At 36.9% G+C, this 15,061-nt stretch overlaps 1 protein-coding gene across 2 annotated transcripts; it reads right to left on the bottom strand.

Moving 5' to 3' along the window:
• Nucleotides 1–971: 971 nt before the first annotated feature.
• Nucleotides 972–13,419, bottom strand: LOC107842210 (recQ-mediated genome instability protein 1). 2 transcript variants are annotated; one of them, XM_016685958.2, is made up of 8 exons: nucleotides 12,858–13,419; nucleotides 5,927–6,097; nucleotides 5,634–5,779; nucleotides 4,975–5,108; nucleotides 3,494–4,077; nucleotides 2,162–2,272; nucleotides 1,964–2,092; nucleotides 972–1,408 (listed from the first exon to the last, which is right to left on the bottom strand). In XM_016685958.2, exons 1-8 carry the CDS (start codon nucleotides 13,392–13,394, stop codon nucleotides 1,238–1,240), a joined length of 1,983 nt encoding a protein of 660 aa, XP_016541444.2. In that variant the 5' UTR covers nucleotides 13,395–13,419; the 3' UTR covers nucleotides 972–1,237. The 2 variants fall into 2 exon arrangements, with proteins under 2 accessions (XP_016541444.2, XP_016541445.2); XM_016685959.2 differs by lacking the exon at nucleotides 2,162–2,272 and having other exon boundaries at nucleotides 12,858–13,417.
• Between the last annotated feature and the right edge of the window lie 1,642 nt (nucleotides 13,420–15,061).

Consider the following 15,061-nt stretch of genomic DNA (forward strand, 5'->3'; position numbering starts at 1 on the left):
TTAAACATATCATAATATGAGCAACTATAAAAAGATATTGTTATTAAGGTAAAATAAATTTAGAAATGGATCTTTTTTTTTTTTGTAATAGATTCGAAAGAAAATAGGATCATATAAATTGTGTTGTTTTATATATTTTTTGTTGAAGACATACAAATCAATTTGGAACGTCTACTATTTGTTATTTCTCACAAACATTAGTATTGGAGTAACTCCGTAAAACAATGATAAGACATCGAAAAAAATGGAATAGAATCATGCAACGTCATAAAATCAATGTTTTGAAAGTCAGTGAAATTCAATATTAAAATTTATATTATTACTCTTACTAGACTATTGGAGAAACATTTCGATATGTTTCAAAATGGAAAATGTATCATATGATAAAATTGGATTGGAAGAAGTTATAATTGTATTGTAACAAGTGTAGTGACTAGGTTAAATTTGAATGATGAAATTTACTTTTTTTTTTTTTTGTTTTTCAGTGTTTGGTGCCCGCATTAGAGGCCCGACTAATCCAGATCGCACGTTGCAGGGCCCATTACGGTGGCAACGCTCCCAACAGCGTTTTCTCCATGCCCAGGGTCGAACCTCGACCTCTAGTTAAGGGTAGAGCAGCCCCATCCACTGCACCACAACCCATATTAGTGATGAAATTTACTAAACCTTCGTCAACTACTTACATAAGACAATTTTTTTCGACTATACCTTTCTATTGAATAATAGCATCACGTTAAGGGTATTTTTGATCTTTTACTTGATGATTTTACACAAAAACTCTGAATTTAAATTTCTTATTTTATCTAGAACGAAAAGAATGAAGAAGATGAAATTAATAGTATAGTCACTCTTGCCATATGTTTGCACTTTTATTATGTTGATTAACCGTGCAAAGGCTGAACTAGGATTTTCTCTAAGAGGGTTAGAAAGAAGCAAAGACAAAAAAAAAAAAGAAAAAAAAAAGCTAAAAGGAAATTCAATATCTATCATATTTAAATTAAAAAAAATTGACCATTCCATCAAAGGAGGTTAGGATGAAGCTCCTTGTGCACCCTAGCACTACCAAAAAAAGGAAGTAAATTGACGAATCGTTTCAACTATTTCTGCATTTACACCATTGCTTCTCAGGGCGTCATCTCATGCAAACTTTCTGAATTGAGCAATGTCATGTAACTCACCTTGATCGCGTGGTTTTGAAGTTCTATGGAGAACGAGTTGACCTGCATATATCAGCACGTCAAGGGGATAAATAGATGGTTTCTGGTTGATGAAGGTGATGTGCTCGCGGAGAAGTAGAGGGCTTTAGTCTTTTGAGAAGCAATCGCGCATCAGAGGCAGGACACCCCTGGTTCATTTCAGTAGCAACTGGAACTGGGGATCCTACATTCAAATGTACAAGCATTGTTCCCTGCAAGAAACAGTTCCAAAAACATTCTCATGCACAGAGTATATTTGCAATGTGAAGTATTTTAATTTTACGAGATCATAATCCTTCAGTAGGAAACAACTTCACCCCAATAACAGTCGAGTTATAAATCATAGCAATAATCATTTGTATTTTTTACTACGGGTTGACACAGTTTATTGATCAAATACATGCATTGTCATGCCATTACGCTCTATCCCTGGACCAGGGGCGAATTTAGTATAGAAATTGTACTGCATGTGAACACATGATCTCTCCACTAAACTAGATCTAAAATTGAGCTAATATTATCGGTTGGCACCCATGCTCCAAAAGGGTTGAATGGTACACTTGGTTGAATGTTGAGAGTTATTTATCTAAAGGAGCTATGTTTTACTCATAGATGTGTTGCACTGTACTTAATCCAAAAACATTTTTTGATTGGTTATCCAAATTTAATGCTAGGTGCAATTTTACACAACAAACAAATATGAACTTAGAAGATTCATGTGGGGTTTTTGATCAACAAAACTCCTTTCATGGATAGCAGTGACATACCTCAAAATTAATCAAGAATTTCTGGAAACATTTCAGTGTCTCCTTCATATCACTGACTCGTTTACTATCTGAAGAACTAATAGCAGCAGTTACCTCTTCAGGAGAAAAGCTGATTTTCTTCTGCACAAGCTGAAGCAGACAAAAGTTAAAAAATAATCAGATTCTGACAGTCAGGGGATCCAGTCTTCACTAACTTACAGAATGATCTATAAGGATCTCAGAGATTAGGCTGCCATCGTCAACATAAACCCGAAGCTCGTATTTACTCGTCTGTCTATATTGAAAGCCCTTCACACCAGTAAGAAAGCACTGCAGATTTAAGCTAGATCTCAGTTTCTTATTAACATGATACGATAATTCTACTCGGTATTCCAACTTTTCACACTAACATAAAAAAACAATAGAGTTCACTGTTTTGTACTGTGAAACACAATATTAAAACATCCTTAATCACAATGGCTGATTACTAACGCTAAATGCACAAAAGCCAAGACAAGGCGCAACAATAGCAAATGAACCAAATATGCATAAAAGTACACTGCTAGAGGGATGCCAGTAACGGAGTTTTCCTTGATAGGTTGCCATTGGCTTAAGAAAAGATCTAATGCCTACTTAAGCAACCGTTATAGACATTAGACAGTGATGTGACCCAGGTAGCATGCAGCACATGCCCGACGATCTCAACATGCCAAACCTCCAAGGGACTGTGGACTCGTTTCAAGACCCAGCGCATCCAAGTATGCACATTAAAGAGCTGAGCTGCATGATCTTTAAGCAACGGTAGAAGCTGCTAGGAGAGCTATTTTGAGGAAAATTGAAGTTGCATCGAAATCTCACTCAGATCGGTGCCCTGAAGCTATTTAGCCAGTGCATCGCACTGGTCTACTGGTTGGAGACAGTTTTTAGTTTGAACAACCTTTTTCCATCTTTATGCAATAGTTATAATATTAGTATCCTCGCTCCTTAGAATAACTTGTGACACCTTTGAGAGGTTGAAATTTTCTTTGTTCATACTGAACTACAGAATTACTTTTAAACTTGATTCTTGATGATAATTTTTCTCTTTTAACCGGTAAAGTTGCTGCCATGTGACCAGGAGGTCATGGGGTCAAACCTTAAAAACAGCCTCTGACAGAAATGCAAGATAAGGATGTGTACAATACACCCTTATGGTGGGGCCCTTCCCTGGACCCTGCAGATCGCGGGAGCTTTAGTGCACCCGACTGCCCTTTCTAATTTTTATATCTTTGGTTCTTTCTTTTCATTCTTCATGGGTGATTGATTTCAAAATCAATTGTTACCATAACACAGTTAGGATCTAAGATTCTTACTGTTCTTCAATTCATGTTGGAATTCTATTCTTGTTATTTCATTAACTTAGATTAATATGCATGCCTGTATCCCCAATTAATAATATCACAGCCAAGTGGAAAAAAGACTAAATTACTAAGCGTAAGATGGAAGGGACACAATGAATTTTCTATATCGCAGCATCAGAAAAGTTGATATCACGAGGGAAAGCAAAATTACCTTAATTTTTCCTGTAACAGCGGAAGCACTACCATTCATACCAGCCTGCTTAGCCGACAGACTGGCTAGGTAAGTGAAAGGGTTTTCCTTCCCTCCAGAAAGAATGAATGGATGGTCCAACTCATCAACCAAATCAATTTCTTCAACGTCAGTTGCTGCAGTAGACAATGAGTCTGGCTCTACATCTTCATTATGGACACTACCGCTAGAGACAGGAACACTTCCTCTGCTCCTGCTACTGGCAGGTGTGGCAGGGCCACTTCTAACATCTGGCAGAAGTTCCTCCAGTTCCATGGAGGAAGAAGACAAACGGACAGGGTCATTATGTTCCCTTCTAATTGGAACATCAATGCATTCAGTGGTCATGTCAGCCATATGGATATCCTCTGCATGACTAGCTGCATGAGATGGAAAGGTAGGCCTAGTAACGTTCATATTGAATGGGACAGAAACAGCTGGAGTAGACGGAAAATTAGATTGAGCATCTCTTCTATAAACAGGAGTGGTAATTGTCGGAGCAGATGGCAAGCCAGGTGTAATGGGATGAATTTCTTCTGTTGCAGAAGTAGCAACGCCAGACATTCCTGCACCCCAAAGCAAAAGATCAGAAGGTAGATAAGTCTGCAATTACAGTACATGTCCCTATGAAGTTAGAAGTGGAAAAAGTTGTCACCCTCTCCCTTTACCGGCATAATATCGTGCATACCTTTTCTTTTAAATTTTATAAAGTTCCTGGCGCACTTAAACAGGAAAACAATTATTCTACTGAATCAAAGCATATCATGTGTTACTTTCTCCTACAGCATCCATTTACCAACAAGCAAGGTGTATATACAGAGGCAACTACAGACCCCGATGCCACACACATACACACTCCCTTCATCAAAAAAACATAATGAGTAAACTCTCACCTAAAGAATTTGTCTAGATACAGGCAGTACCCTGATTCTTTTTTCTTTTTTTCCTTTTAGATGTAGGAAATAAAATTACATGACCTTAGTTTGTTAAGCTTATCGACAAAGAGTCAAAGACAAAAGAAAAACCAATTAATAACAATAGAGATTTTTCCACATGGATATGACAAGCCTGGTTTGGTCCAAACGAACCAAACCAGGGACATCACCGTCACCAGAGGTCATCTAGAACATATTCCAATTTAAATATGTAAACCAGTCTTTCATCTTGTAGCACTACCTTAGCTATATCATTGTGGAATAAATGTTCTGCTGATTAACACTCAAACTATAGCAGAAAAAAAACAAAAATAAAGCTTAAAACACAAGCTTGAGAGAAGCCATCAAAAGGACGCAATCTGGCAAAATATCAGCTTCTCACTCATACTAAAAGCCAGAAGACCAGAACCATATAAGCCAAAGTAACACATAGAAATTGTTTTCCACTTTGAAAGCAATACCAAGAACAAATGAACATGCGCATATCCTAGACTAACTGCAAATAAACTATTTAGGGTATCAAAGTACCTTGCTGAGGAACCTGAAAATGCATACTTTGTCTTGAGGAAGTATCGGCGTGCTCTGGAGCTGTAACACCTTCTCGTGGCCATGCAGCATTAGTAGCTCTATTTGCCAAAGGAGGAACCACTCCAGACCTTGTTCTGGCATTGGACATAGATAAAGTAACTAAATCACGAAAAGCGACAGGTTGTTTCTAGCATACCAGTAATAAATCATGACAAGATGCCTTATTCACTCACTTGAGAACCAAAGCCTATACCTGAGCAACAGATACTAAGTCTTCATTAGAAGGTCAAAATACAAAATGGATGAGGAAGGGGGAGGGGACAAAGCACTTTGCTAAGATTCGGCGAAACAGCTCTTAACTTTAACCTTTAAGTTGGGACCATGAGAGTATCTTTTGACTCTTACAAATGCCCCCTGAAGAGAATTGAACATCAACTCCTACACCTTAATCCATGCTAGTCAGGTTAACTATGTGAATCCCCATTATCCATTTAACTACATTCCAATATTCAGTCCGTTAGGGTCCTCTAAGGCTAGCACTAACCATCAACCTCTGTCATTCAAGTGAACACTACACTTATCCATGGAATCTACCAACAATATCAGAATTTTGATAATGAGTTCCAGAGAGGAAATGCATTATTGATCCTTCGTCATACCTTTTCCCCCTTGGTGGCTTATTTATTTCATTAACTAGCCGCTGTCTTGCTTCTTCTAACTCTTCCACCATCCCACCCAGAACTTCAATTACTTCAGGGACCAACATCATAAGTCCATGCCTAATGTGAACATTACAGATAGCAACCTGCAAAATGCAGCAGCAATCTATATGAATATGGAAAAAGTTTTTCGATGAACACTATTCTTATCAATTCTCATCTGGTAAATAAGACTTCTAAAGCTACTTGACAAACTAATAAACACTATGGTAACTGGTATTCCTTAAATATACCTTCAGTCCAGAAGGAGCCAGAACGTCGAGATCTTTTATTGGCCTGTACTCCATCCCAAATACACGCTGAATGCCATCAGTCATGGACAATTTCAGACACCTCTTTATTCCAGCAGCTGCTTTCTGGTACCTATCTCGAAGAGGACAACTGATATTCACAATCTCATCTACCTTGAAGGAGAAGGGAATGAAACACTGGAATAGTCAGAGTCACATGGAAGGTGTAGTTTAACCAAAATTAATGAAGCTTCTGGTTCATTAAAGTTAATTTCAAGAAGTGGCATATTTAGCTATCACCTTTTCAAAAATGGATTTAGTAAGCAAATGTTGTGGAAAGAAATTTTAAGTGAATGAAGTTTGATTTCACAAACCCAAGATCATAAATGAGCCTCTTCTCCCTAATTGATTATTATTTTAAATTTTTTTTTAAATAGATCAACATTTTTTTATACTTTTTGATTTTTTTGTTGGCTAACTTCTTACAGCAACTAATTCTTCTTGATCATTACAAGACTTTCTGATTTGGCACTTGGTGTTCCTAGTGTTACAAATAAGAAACTATAGTCTGTTTCTAATAGATAGAAGAAGAGAGAAAAGAGAAAACAATAGAAGATCTTCAATACCAAAACTAACGGATACTGTTTTCCAACTCTTGCTCAACAAACTCAATTCATGAGATACCTTCTCAAAGTGTTCTAAGAAGTTTAAAAACTATAAGCTACATGTCCATACGAATATTGAGCATGCTTTAAGATATCTCTTCCTCAAAAAAATAACAGAACCAAAATATCTTTTGGTTGCCCATTGTGAATTTTGCCCTCCTTTTAGCTTTGTATTGTGATAAACCAATGTAATAGATAATTAAATAAGTTATTGAATACAAGATTCATATTGATACAGGTACTTCCATTATAATTAAAAAAAACATTCATATAGGTACTTTTAACAAAATTTAACTGAGATGTAAAGTCATAACCTTTCATTTACAAACATGAAAGTCGAACTAACTCAATTTATAAAAGAACCAAATTAACATGAAACAAAATCCTTGCAAAAAATGCAAGAGAAAGGCTGCGTACACTGTATATCCATGTAGGAGGAGAAATTATCAAACATCTAGCACTACTGCTCTGAAGAGAGTACATAGTGTGGCACTTGGGACTTCATGTGAATAAATCTCGTATTGTTGTCCCCGTAAAATTTTGGATTTTGTATCAAGAGAGCAGTATGAAAAAAGGGTTAATCCTAACTCTCCTTCAACTCTTCCGTACCTTGTACTAGCTAGGGAGCACCTCATTGATGGAGAAACTTTAAGGGGTCATTTAGTAGAATGGGTTAGAGAATCTAATACATGCATTAGTAATGGTATTATTTAATACATTGTTTGATAGAAATTTTTAGCTTATGTATTTTTTCGAATAGGGTGTATTAGTTATACACCCTATTCAATATTATATGGTGTATAGCTAATACATACCAGTTATAGGGCATATAGCTGATACATACCAAACCACGGTATCAGCAATACATAGGCTATTAATACATGGATAAGCATGGGTTAAGATAGTACTACCCTTATACACCAAACCAAACAGTGGATAGGAAATAGTCCCAAAGTAACTAAAAATCTCAGCATTACTAATCCAAGCATAACTAAATCTCAGCATTACCAATTCCAACATAACTAAATTCCAGCATTACTAATCCTGACATAACTAAATCCCAACATTACTAATCCTAGCACAACTAAATCCTAGCATTATTAATCCGACATTACTAATACACCATATTCAGTACTATTCCTACAAACTCTAGGAAACAACCCCTAATTTTTAAAGAAAATTACATACTAAACTCACAACAATGATAAACTTCATGGACATCCACATTTTCACTATTACCTCTGTGAGAATTAATGGAGAAAAATATTATTGAATTGTGTGTTGACATAATAACATCGAGACCATATTTATAGACAATATAGTACAATCCCTTTCCAAGTAGGATTTTGTATATACTATTCCTATTTCTACTCATATTCTAACACTCCCCCTCAAGCTGGTGCATACAAATCATATGTACCTAGCTTGTTACAAATGTAATTAATACGAGGACCCGGGAGACTTGGTGAAGATATATGCAAGTTGATCACTTGACTTCACAAATTTTGTAACAATATCTCCTGAGAGTATCTTTTCTCTGACAAAATGACAAGCAATCTCTATGTGTTTAGTCCTCTCATGAAACACTGGATTTGATGCGACAAAGATCCGGTGAATAACAACGATAGCCTTTTTGAACTGGCGAGTAAGCAAGGAAGACACACTTGAGAGCACGAGTGGCTAATTTATCTTTTCCAAGTGCTAAGTTATGAACAAAACATGTGCTCCCAAAGACACGAGGGGGGATAGAGTAGAGATGTGACTGTGGAAACAATATAGAATGGGGAACCTTATTCTGAATTGAAGATGATGGCATTCTATTAATTAGATAACAAGATGTCAGGACTGCATCGCCCCAAAATTGCAGCGGAACATGGATTCAATGAGAAGAGTACGAGCAGTCTCAAGAAGATGCCTATTTTTCCCTTCTGCTACACCATTCTGTTGAGGGGTGTACGGACAAGATGTTTGGTGAACAATTTCTTGATGAGTTATAAACTCCTGAAACTGAGAGAATAAGTATTCTAAGGCATTATCACTACGAAAAGTATGAATAAAAACACCAAATTGAGTTTGTATTTCAGCACAAAAACTTTTGAATATAGAAAATATCTCAGAACGATCTTTCATTAAGAAAACCCAAGTACATCTTGAAAAATCATCAATGAAACTAACAACAACAACATCAACAACAAACCCAGTGTGTTCCCACAAAGTGGGGTCTGGGGAGGATAAAATGTACATCAATGAAACTAACAAAATAACGAAAACCTAAAGGTGAGTTGACTCTACTAGGACCCCAAACATCAGAATGTACTAATGAGAAAATAGACTCTGAACGACTCTCAATACTACGTGGGAAAGTAGCACGGGTGTATTTCCCAAGTTGACATGACTCACAATCTAACGTGGATAAACTAGACAAACTAGGCACCATCTTTTGTAGCTTGGATAGACTCGAATGTCCCAAACGTTTGTGAATTAGGTCTGGAGGGTCTGTAACAGAGGATGTTGTGAAGGAATTTGAAGAGGTAAGATGGTAAAGGCCTTGTGATTCATGTCCTGCGCCAATTGTATGTCCCGTACTGCGGTCCTACATTAGAAAAGAGTCATCAAAAAAGTTATGCTACAATTAAGGGTACGTATCAAACGACTAACAGATGCAAGATTAAAAGGACAACCAGAGACATAAAGAACAGAGTATAGAGTGACACTTTTGGTTTTGTTCGGATTCCATTGGCTAAAGTAATAGCAGGGAGATATTGTGAATAAACAATATCAGACAAAAGTGATTTGTTACCAGAAATATAATCAAAGGCACCTGAGTCCACAACCCATGATCCAAGAGTACTAGACTGTGAAACACAAGCAAAAGGATTACCAGCAACAGAAGCATCAGGCTGGGAAACTGAGGCTACTTGTGGAGATGTTTGCTTACTTGCTCGATACTAAAGGAACTTATCATATTCTGTTTGGCCAATATAAGCATTATTGGATGGTTGATTAGGCTGTAGATATATCTGCTTACTTGCTCGATTCCGAAGGAACTCATTATATTCCTTTACAGCAATAGGATCATAACTGGGTGGTGGACCATGCAAACTATGACATATATCATGAGTTTGTCCAACTTTATGACAATAACTACACTTCGGTTGAGATTTTCCAGAACGACCTCCTCCTTGCCGATTTTCCATAGGCTGATATGTTGGTTTTTGTATGGTTTGAGATGCAAGAATAGAAGAGTCAACAGTGGGTGATGAAACTACTTTGTGACTGGGAGGCGCGGCAAGACGAAGCAGACAAAAGAATAACTCATCAATTGTAGAAACCGTAGAACTAGCTAAAATCTGATCACGTACAGCATCATGATCAGTAGAAAGTCCAGTTGTAAGAACTAAAAACAACATTTGTCTGTTTTTCCACATCCGCAGTGACGGGCAATAATGTATCAAATTCTTCCATGACTGCTTATACTTGTCCCAAGTAAGTAGACATATCGAGTTCTTGTTACTTCAAGTTGATCATTCGAGATATCACATCATAAAAACAAGATATGTCATCAGTGTATAAAGCACGAGCCTTTTCCCAAACTAAATAACATGTCTGGAATGGACGAAACAAGGGCATCAACTTGAAATCAATAAATCGCGATAAGAGACTACATAATTGAGCATCAACTTTCTCCCATTGCTCTTTAGCTTTCGCATCTTCCGCACTAGTTTTTGCCTTTTCATCTACCACTAGCCTTGTTTGTTAAGTGATCATGAACACCTTGACCTTTGCACCACAATTCAACCGAAGAAGCCCAGGCTAAATAATTTGAACTTCCCAATAAAGGTTCGGAAGTGATCATAGGACTTGAACTTTCAATTCCTATATTTTTGGAGCCAAAACTATCATGCCCAAAAGACATCTTGGTAATTTGACTTGAAAACCCCAAGAAACAGTTGCTGAATCTGAAAACAGATACCAAAAGGAAAAAAAAATATGAAGTCGCCGGAATTTAGGCTCCGGCGATCGGAATCTCAAAATACTTGACGGAATCACGAAAATATTAAGTGGTCGGAGTCAGAATAGATAGGCTACCCCAACGAAAAAAAGAACAACTCAAAATTCGACCAGAGATGGTCTCACGCGCCGGCACGTGACGAGATCTCGCCGGAATTTCAAGATTCCGGCTGGCGCGTAGCGGCACGTGGCTAGTAATATTCCGGCAGTTTTGGTCAGGTTTTTTGTCACCTGATCTTTCCGATCCTCTTGGTGGTGGAGTATTTTTTACACAACCCACAAAATAAAATACGACACAAATCAGTCACCGGAATTGACGCACGGTGACTGAGTTATTTCTTTTCTCTGATGTTTCTCACCAAGTCTCTGATACCATGCGAGAATTAATGGAGAAAAATATTATTAAATTGTGTGTTGACATAATTACATCGAGACCCTATTTATAGACACTATAGTACAATCCTTTTCCAAGTAGGATTTGGTATATACTATTCCTATTTCTACTCATATTCTAACAACCTCAAGAACAAAAGTTCCTTTAAGATCAACCAAATGCAACTTATGCACATCTCTTGGAAGCATTCCCACACTCACAATAATTCATATCCGAATACAAAAACTACCTTTTCTCAATTTTTACAATAAAACATCGCCAAAGACATTAAACTCACAACAATGATAAACTTCATCGACATTTCTAGTTTTTCACCATACCTGAAGAACAAAAGGTCCTTTAAGATCAACCAAATGCAACTTATGCATATCCCTTGGAAGCATTCCCACAATTACAATAATTTATATCCAAATACAAAAACTACTATTTCTCAATTTTCACAATAAAACATGGCCAAACACATTAAACTCACAAAAATGACAAACTTCATTGACATTTCGAGTTTTTCACTATACATGAAGAACAAAAGGTCCTTTAAGATCAACCAAATGCAACTTATACACATCCCTTGAAGCATTCCCACACTCACAATAATCCATATCCGAATACAAAAACTACTTTTTCTCAATTTTCACAATAGAAAATGGCCAAACACATTAAACTTACAACAATGATAAAATTCATCGACATTTCGAGTTTTTCACTATACCTGAAGAACAAAAGGTCCTTTAAGATCAACCAAATGCAACTTATGCACATCCCTTGAAAGCATTCCACTCTCACAATAATTCATATGTGAATACTACTTTTTCTCAATCTTCACAATAAAACAAGGCCAAACTCATTAATCTCACAGCAATGATAAACTTCATCGACATTTCGAATTTTTCACTATACATAGAGAACAATGGGTCCTTTGAGATCAACCAAATGCAACTTACACATCCCTTGGAAGCATATCCCACACCACAATAATTCATATCCGAATACAAAAACTGAGGTTTGTATTACTAATACACCCTATTCTATACTCCTTCCATTACAATAAGTTTTTCGTACTTTTTCCTTTTTGGTTCATTTCAAAAAAGAAGGCCTCTTTACTTTTTTAGCAACTCTTCAATTTCAACTTTCCACATGACATGTTTTGGACTACAAAATCAAAGGGCAGTTTAGTACATTTGACATTATCTTTAATTTAAGACCACAAGATTCAAAAATGTCTTTACTTTATGAAACTTCATGTCAGGTCAAAACAACACAAACAAATTGAAACAGAGAGAACATTATTCTTATACACTATAGAAAACAACACCTTAAAGTTATGGATTTTGTATCCAAAAGTACATATTAACCACAAAACAACATAAACTTCATCGACATTTCAAATTTTTCACTATACCTGAAGAACAAAAAGTCCTTTAAGATCAACCAAATGCAACTTATGCACATCTATTGGAAGCATTCCCACACTCACAATAATTCGTATCCGAATACCAAAACTAACTTTTCTCAATTTTCACAATAAAACATGGCCAAACACATTAAACTCACAATAATTCATATCCGAATACAAAAACTACTTTTTTCAATTTTCACAATAAAACATGGCCAAACACATTAAACTCGCAACAATGATAAACTTCATCGACATTTCGAGTTTTTCACTATACCTGAAAACAAAAGGTCCTTTAAGATCAACCAAATGCAACTTATGCACGTCCCTTGAAAGAATTCCCACATTCACAATAATTTATATCCGAATGCAAAAACTACTTTTTCTCAATTTTCACAATAAAATACCGCCAAACACATTAAACTCACAACAATGATAAACTTTATCGACATTTTGAATTTTTCACTATACCTGAAGAACAAAGGGTCCTTTAAGATCAACCAAATGCAACTTATGAACATCTCTTGGAAGCATTCCTGCACCACAATAATTCATATCCGAATACAAAAACTGCTCAAAAGACATCTTCGCCTTCTCCGTATCATCCAATCCCGAAAACCTCCCTCTTCCTTCAAGTCCTCTAACACACGAATCTAACCATTCCCTCCGCAATCTCAACCCTAATCCTTCCAATACCCTACCAATACCACAATCCGCTGCTGCCACCGCCACATTCCCAATAGGTTCACTGACAGGTGTAGTAGGGACTTGGTTCGGAGAATTTAGGGTTACGGATTGGAAGTTGTTAGAAGATTCTAGAATTTCCATTTCGATGTTGTTGCTGTTGTTATTAGGTTGTTGGTTTTCTTCGTTGCCAGTGGCGGTGGCGGTGGCGGTGGCGGTGGCGGCGGCGGCGGCGGCAGAGAGTTGATGAGGATCGTAGTTCTCGTCATTGTCTTCGTCGTCGGAGGAAGAAGAACAGATGATTTGGTGGCGTCTTCTGCTCATTGTGGGAAATTTTTTCCCTCCAAAATTGTGTTTTTTCAATTTGTATGGTTGGTATTTATGCTCAAGGAGGGAATAGATTTGGGCTTTAGTGGTGTTGGGCCGGGTTTGTTACATTAGTGGGCTTTGGTGGTCTTGGGATGAGTTTGGTTACATTGGTGGGCTTTTGGTAGTATTGGGCCGGGTTTGTTTTACATTAGTGGGTTTTGAGAGTCGTGGGTCGAGCTTGTTTCTGAGACCATGAGATTGGATTAATGACCCGCTCAAATTTACTTTAGGCTAAACTGGGCTAAAAGTCGAGTTGAGTTATGATTCGCTTAGAACCTGTTTGGCCAAGTGATTGCTTATTTTAAGAAATGCTTTTATTAAAATAGCTTTTTGGAAGGTGCTTTTAAAAAAGACATTTGTGTTTGATTAATTCATTTTAAAAACATGTTTTTGATAAACAGATTGTGTTTAACTAATCTTTTTTAAACACTGTTGAGGTTAATTGTTTTTTTTTAATGTCTTCATCTCGGAGAAGGAGGAAGAACAAATGACTTGGTGGTGTTTTTTGCTCGTTGTGGGAATTTTTTTTCCTCCACAATTTTTGTGTTTGTTTGTTTTTCAAATTGTATGGTTGGTATTTATGCTGAATGAGGGAAAAAAGGAAGTTAGGCGGCTTTGGTGTTGGGTCGGGTTTGTTTTCAAGACCATCTAGTTGGGTTGATTTACGCAAATTTCCCTTTTGTCCTTAGGAACTTACGTTAAGCGGCTTTGAAAATTGATGGTCTTAAACTATCGACAGACCAAATGACTTTAAAAGTTGGTGGTCTTAAATAGGGGTGTACATAAGTTAGTTGGTTTGATTTTTCATTAAAAAAAGTGTGAAGCCAATTATATCGTGATACAAGTCAAATGGTCGTCTTAGCTTTCGATGACATCATTCAAAGTTACTACGTGAAGAATCAAGCTTTGGTCGCATGGAGGGCACGAGATCATACTTGGAGGGGTCGTCTTGAGCATGCCATTAAACAAACCCGAGTGTAAAAGATTGCTTGGAGCCTTGAAGACTTAAGGACTCTCGGGTTTGGGCCACACTTGGTGGTTCACGGTTTTGGTTCCCTTTATTAAGAGCATTTTGGTCACTTAGCCTTGAGGGTATTTTAGTCATTTAGACTTATCTAAATGACACTCCATGGCCACCCACCTCGCTAAGGGCGTTGGAGTCATTTTGTCTTTCTTTTGTAATATATTATATATAGTCTCTTTTAGGTCTTTTCTCATTAGTTTATGAATGATGAATGTATAAAACATTGAATATCCTCTCTCTTGAGTGTAGAACACCTTAGTGTAGTCTTAGTTAGGACTTGGAATAGCCATTGTGGTTTAGGGCTTGAAAAAGCTAATATTGACCTTTGCTTGGAAACGGTGGATCTTAAGGTGAGTTAATTCCCTTGGCAGTCACCATAAGAGTGTGGTGTCGATTATTATATTCATTAGGGGTTTAATGTTGATATACATTTGAATCTAAATCTTGTAATAACCTATGTCTCACTAACTATCCTTTTCTTTCTTGTATTCGTGTATGTGTTTGTGTTCTAGTAATCCAACCCGTGAGTTGTTGTTCAGATTGTTCATCATATCGTGGTTGTTAACATAGTTTGGGTTGGCTGTTTTGGTGTGTTAAA

This window comes from Capsicum annuum, chromosome 9, assembly GCF_002878395.1.
Source record: "Capsicum annuum cultivar UCD-10X-F1 chromosome 9, UCD10Xv1.1, whole genome shotgun sequence".
NCBI classification, from domain to species: Eukaryota; Viridiplantae; Streptophyta; class Magnoliopsida; order Solanales; family Solanaceae; genus Capsicum; species Capsicum annuum.

What these genes read in the sequence shown, in the direction of transcription:
- LOC107842210 (XM_016685958.2), bottom strand. Translation starts at nt 13,394, where the DNA reads ATGAGCAGAAGACGCCACCAAATCATCTGTTCTTCTTCCTCCGACGAC. An exon ending in AAGCCACCAAGGGGGAAAAG is followed by an intron (nt 5,109 to 5,633) that starts GTATGACGAAGG and finishes GTCCAATGCCAG; the next exon opens with AACAAGGTCTGGAGTGGTTC. An exon ending in AATTCTTGATTAATTTTGAG is followed by an intron (nt 1,409 to 1,963) that starts GTATGTCACTGC and finishes TGTTTCTTGCAG; the next exon opens with GGAACAATGCTTGTACATTT.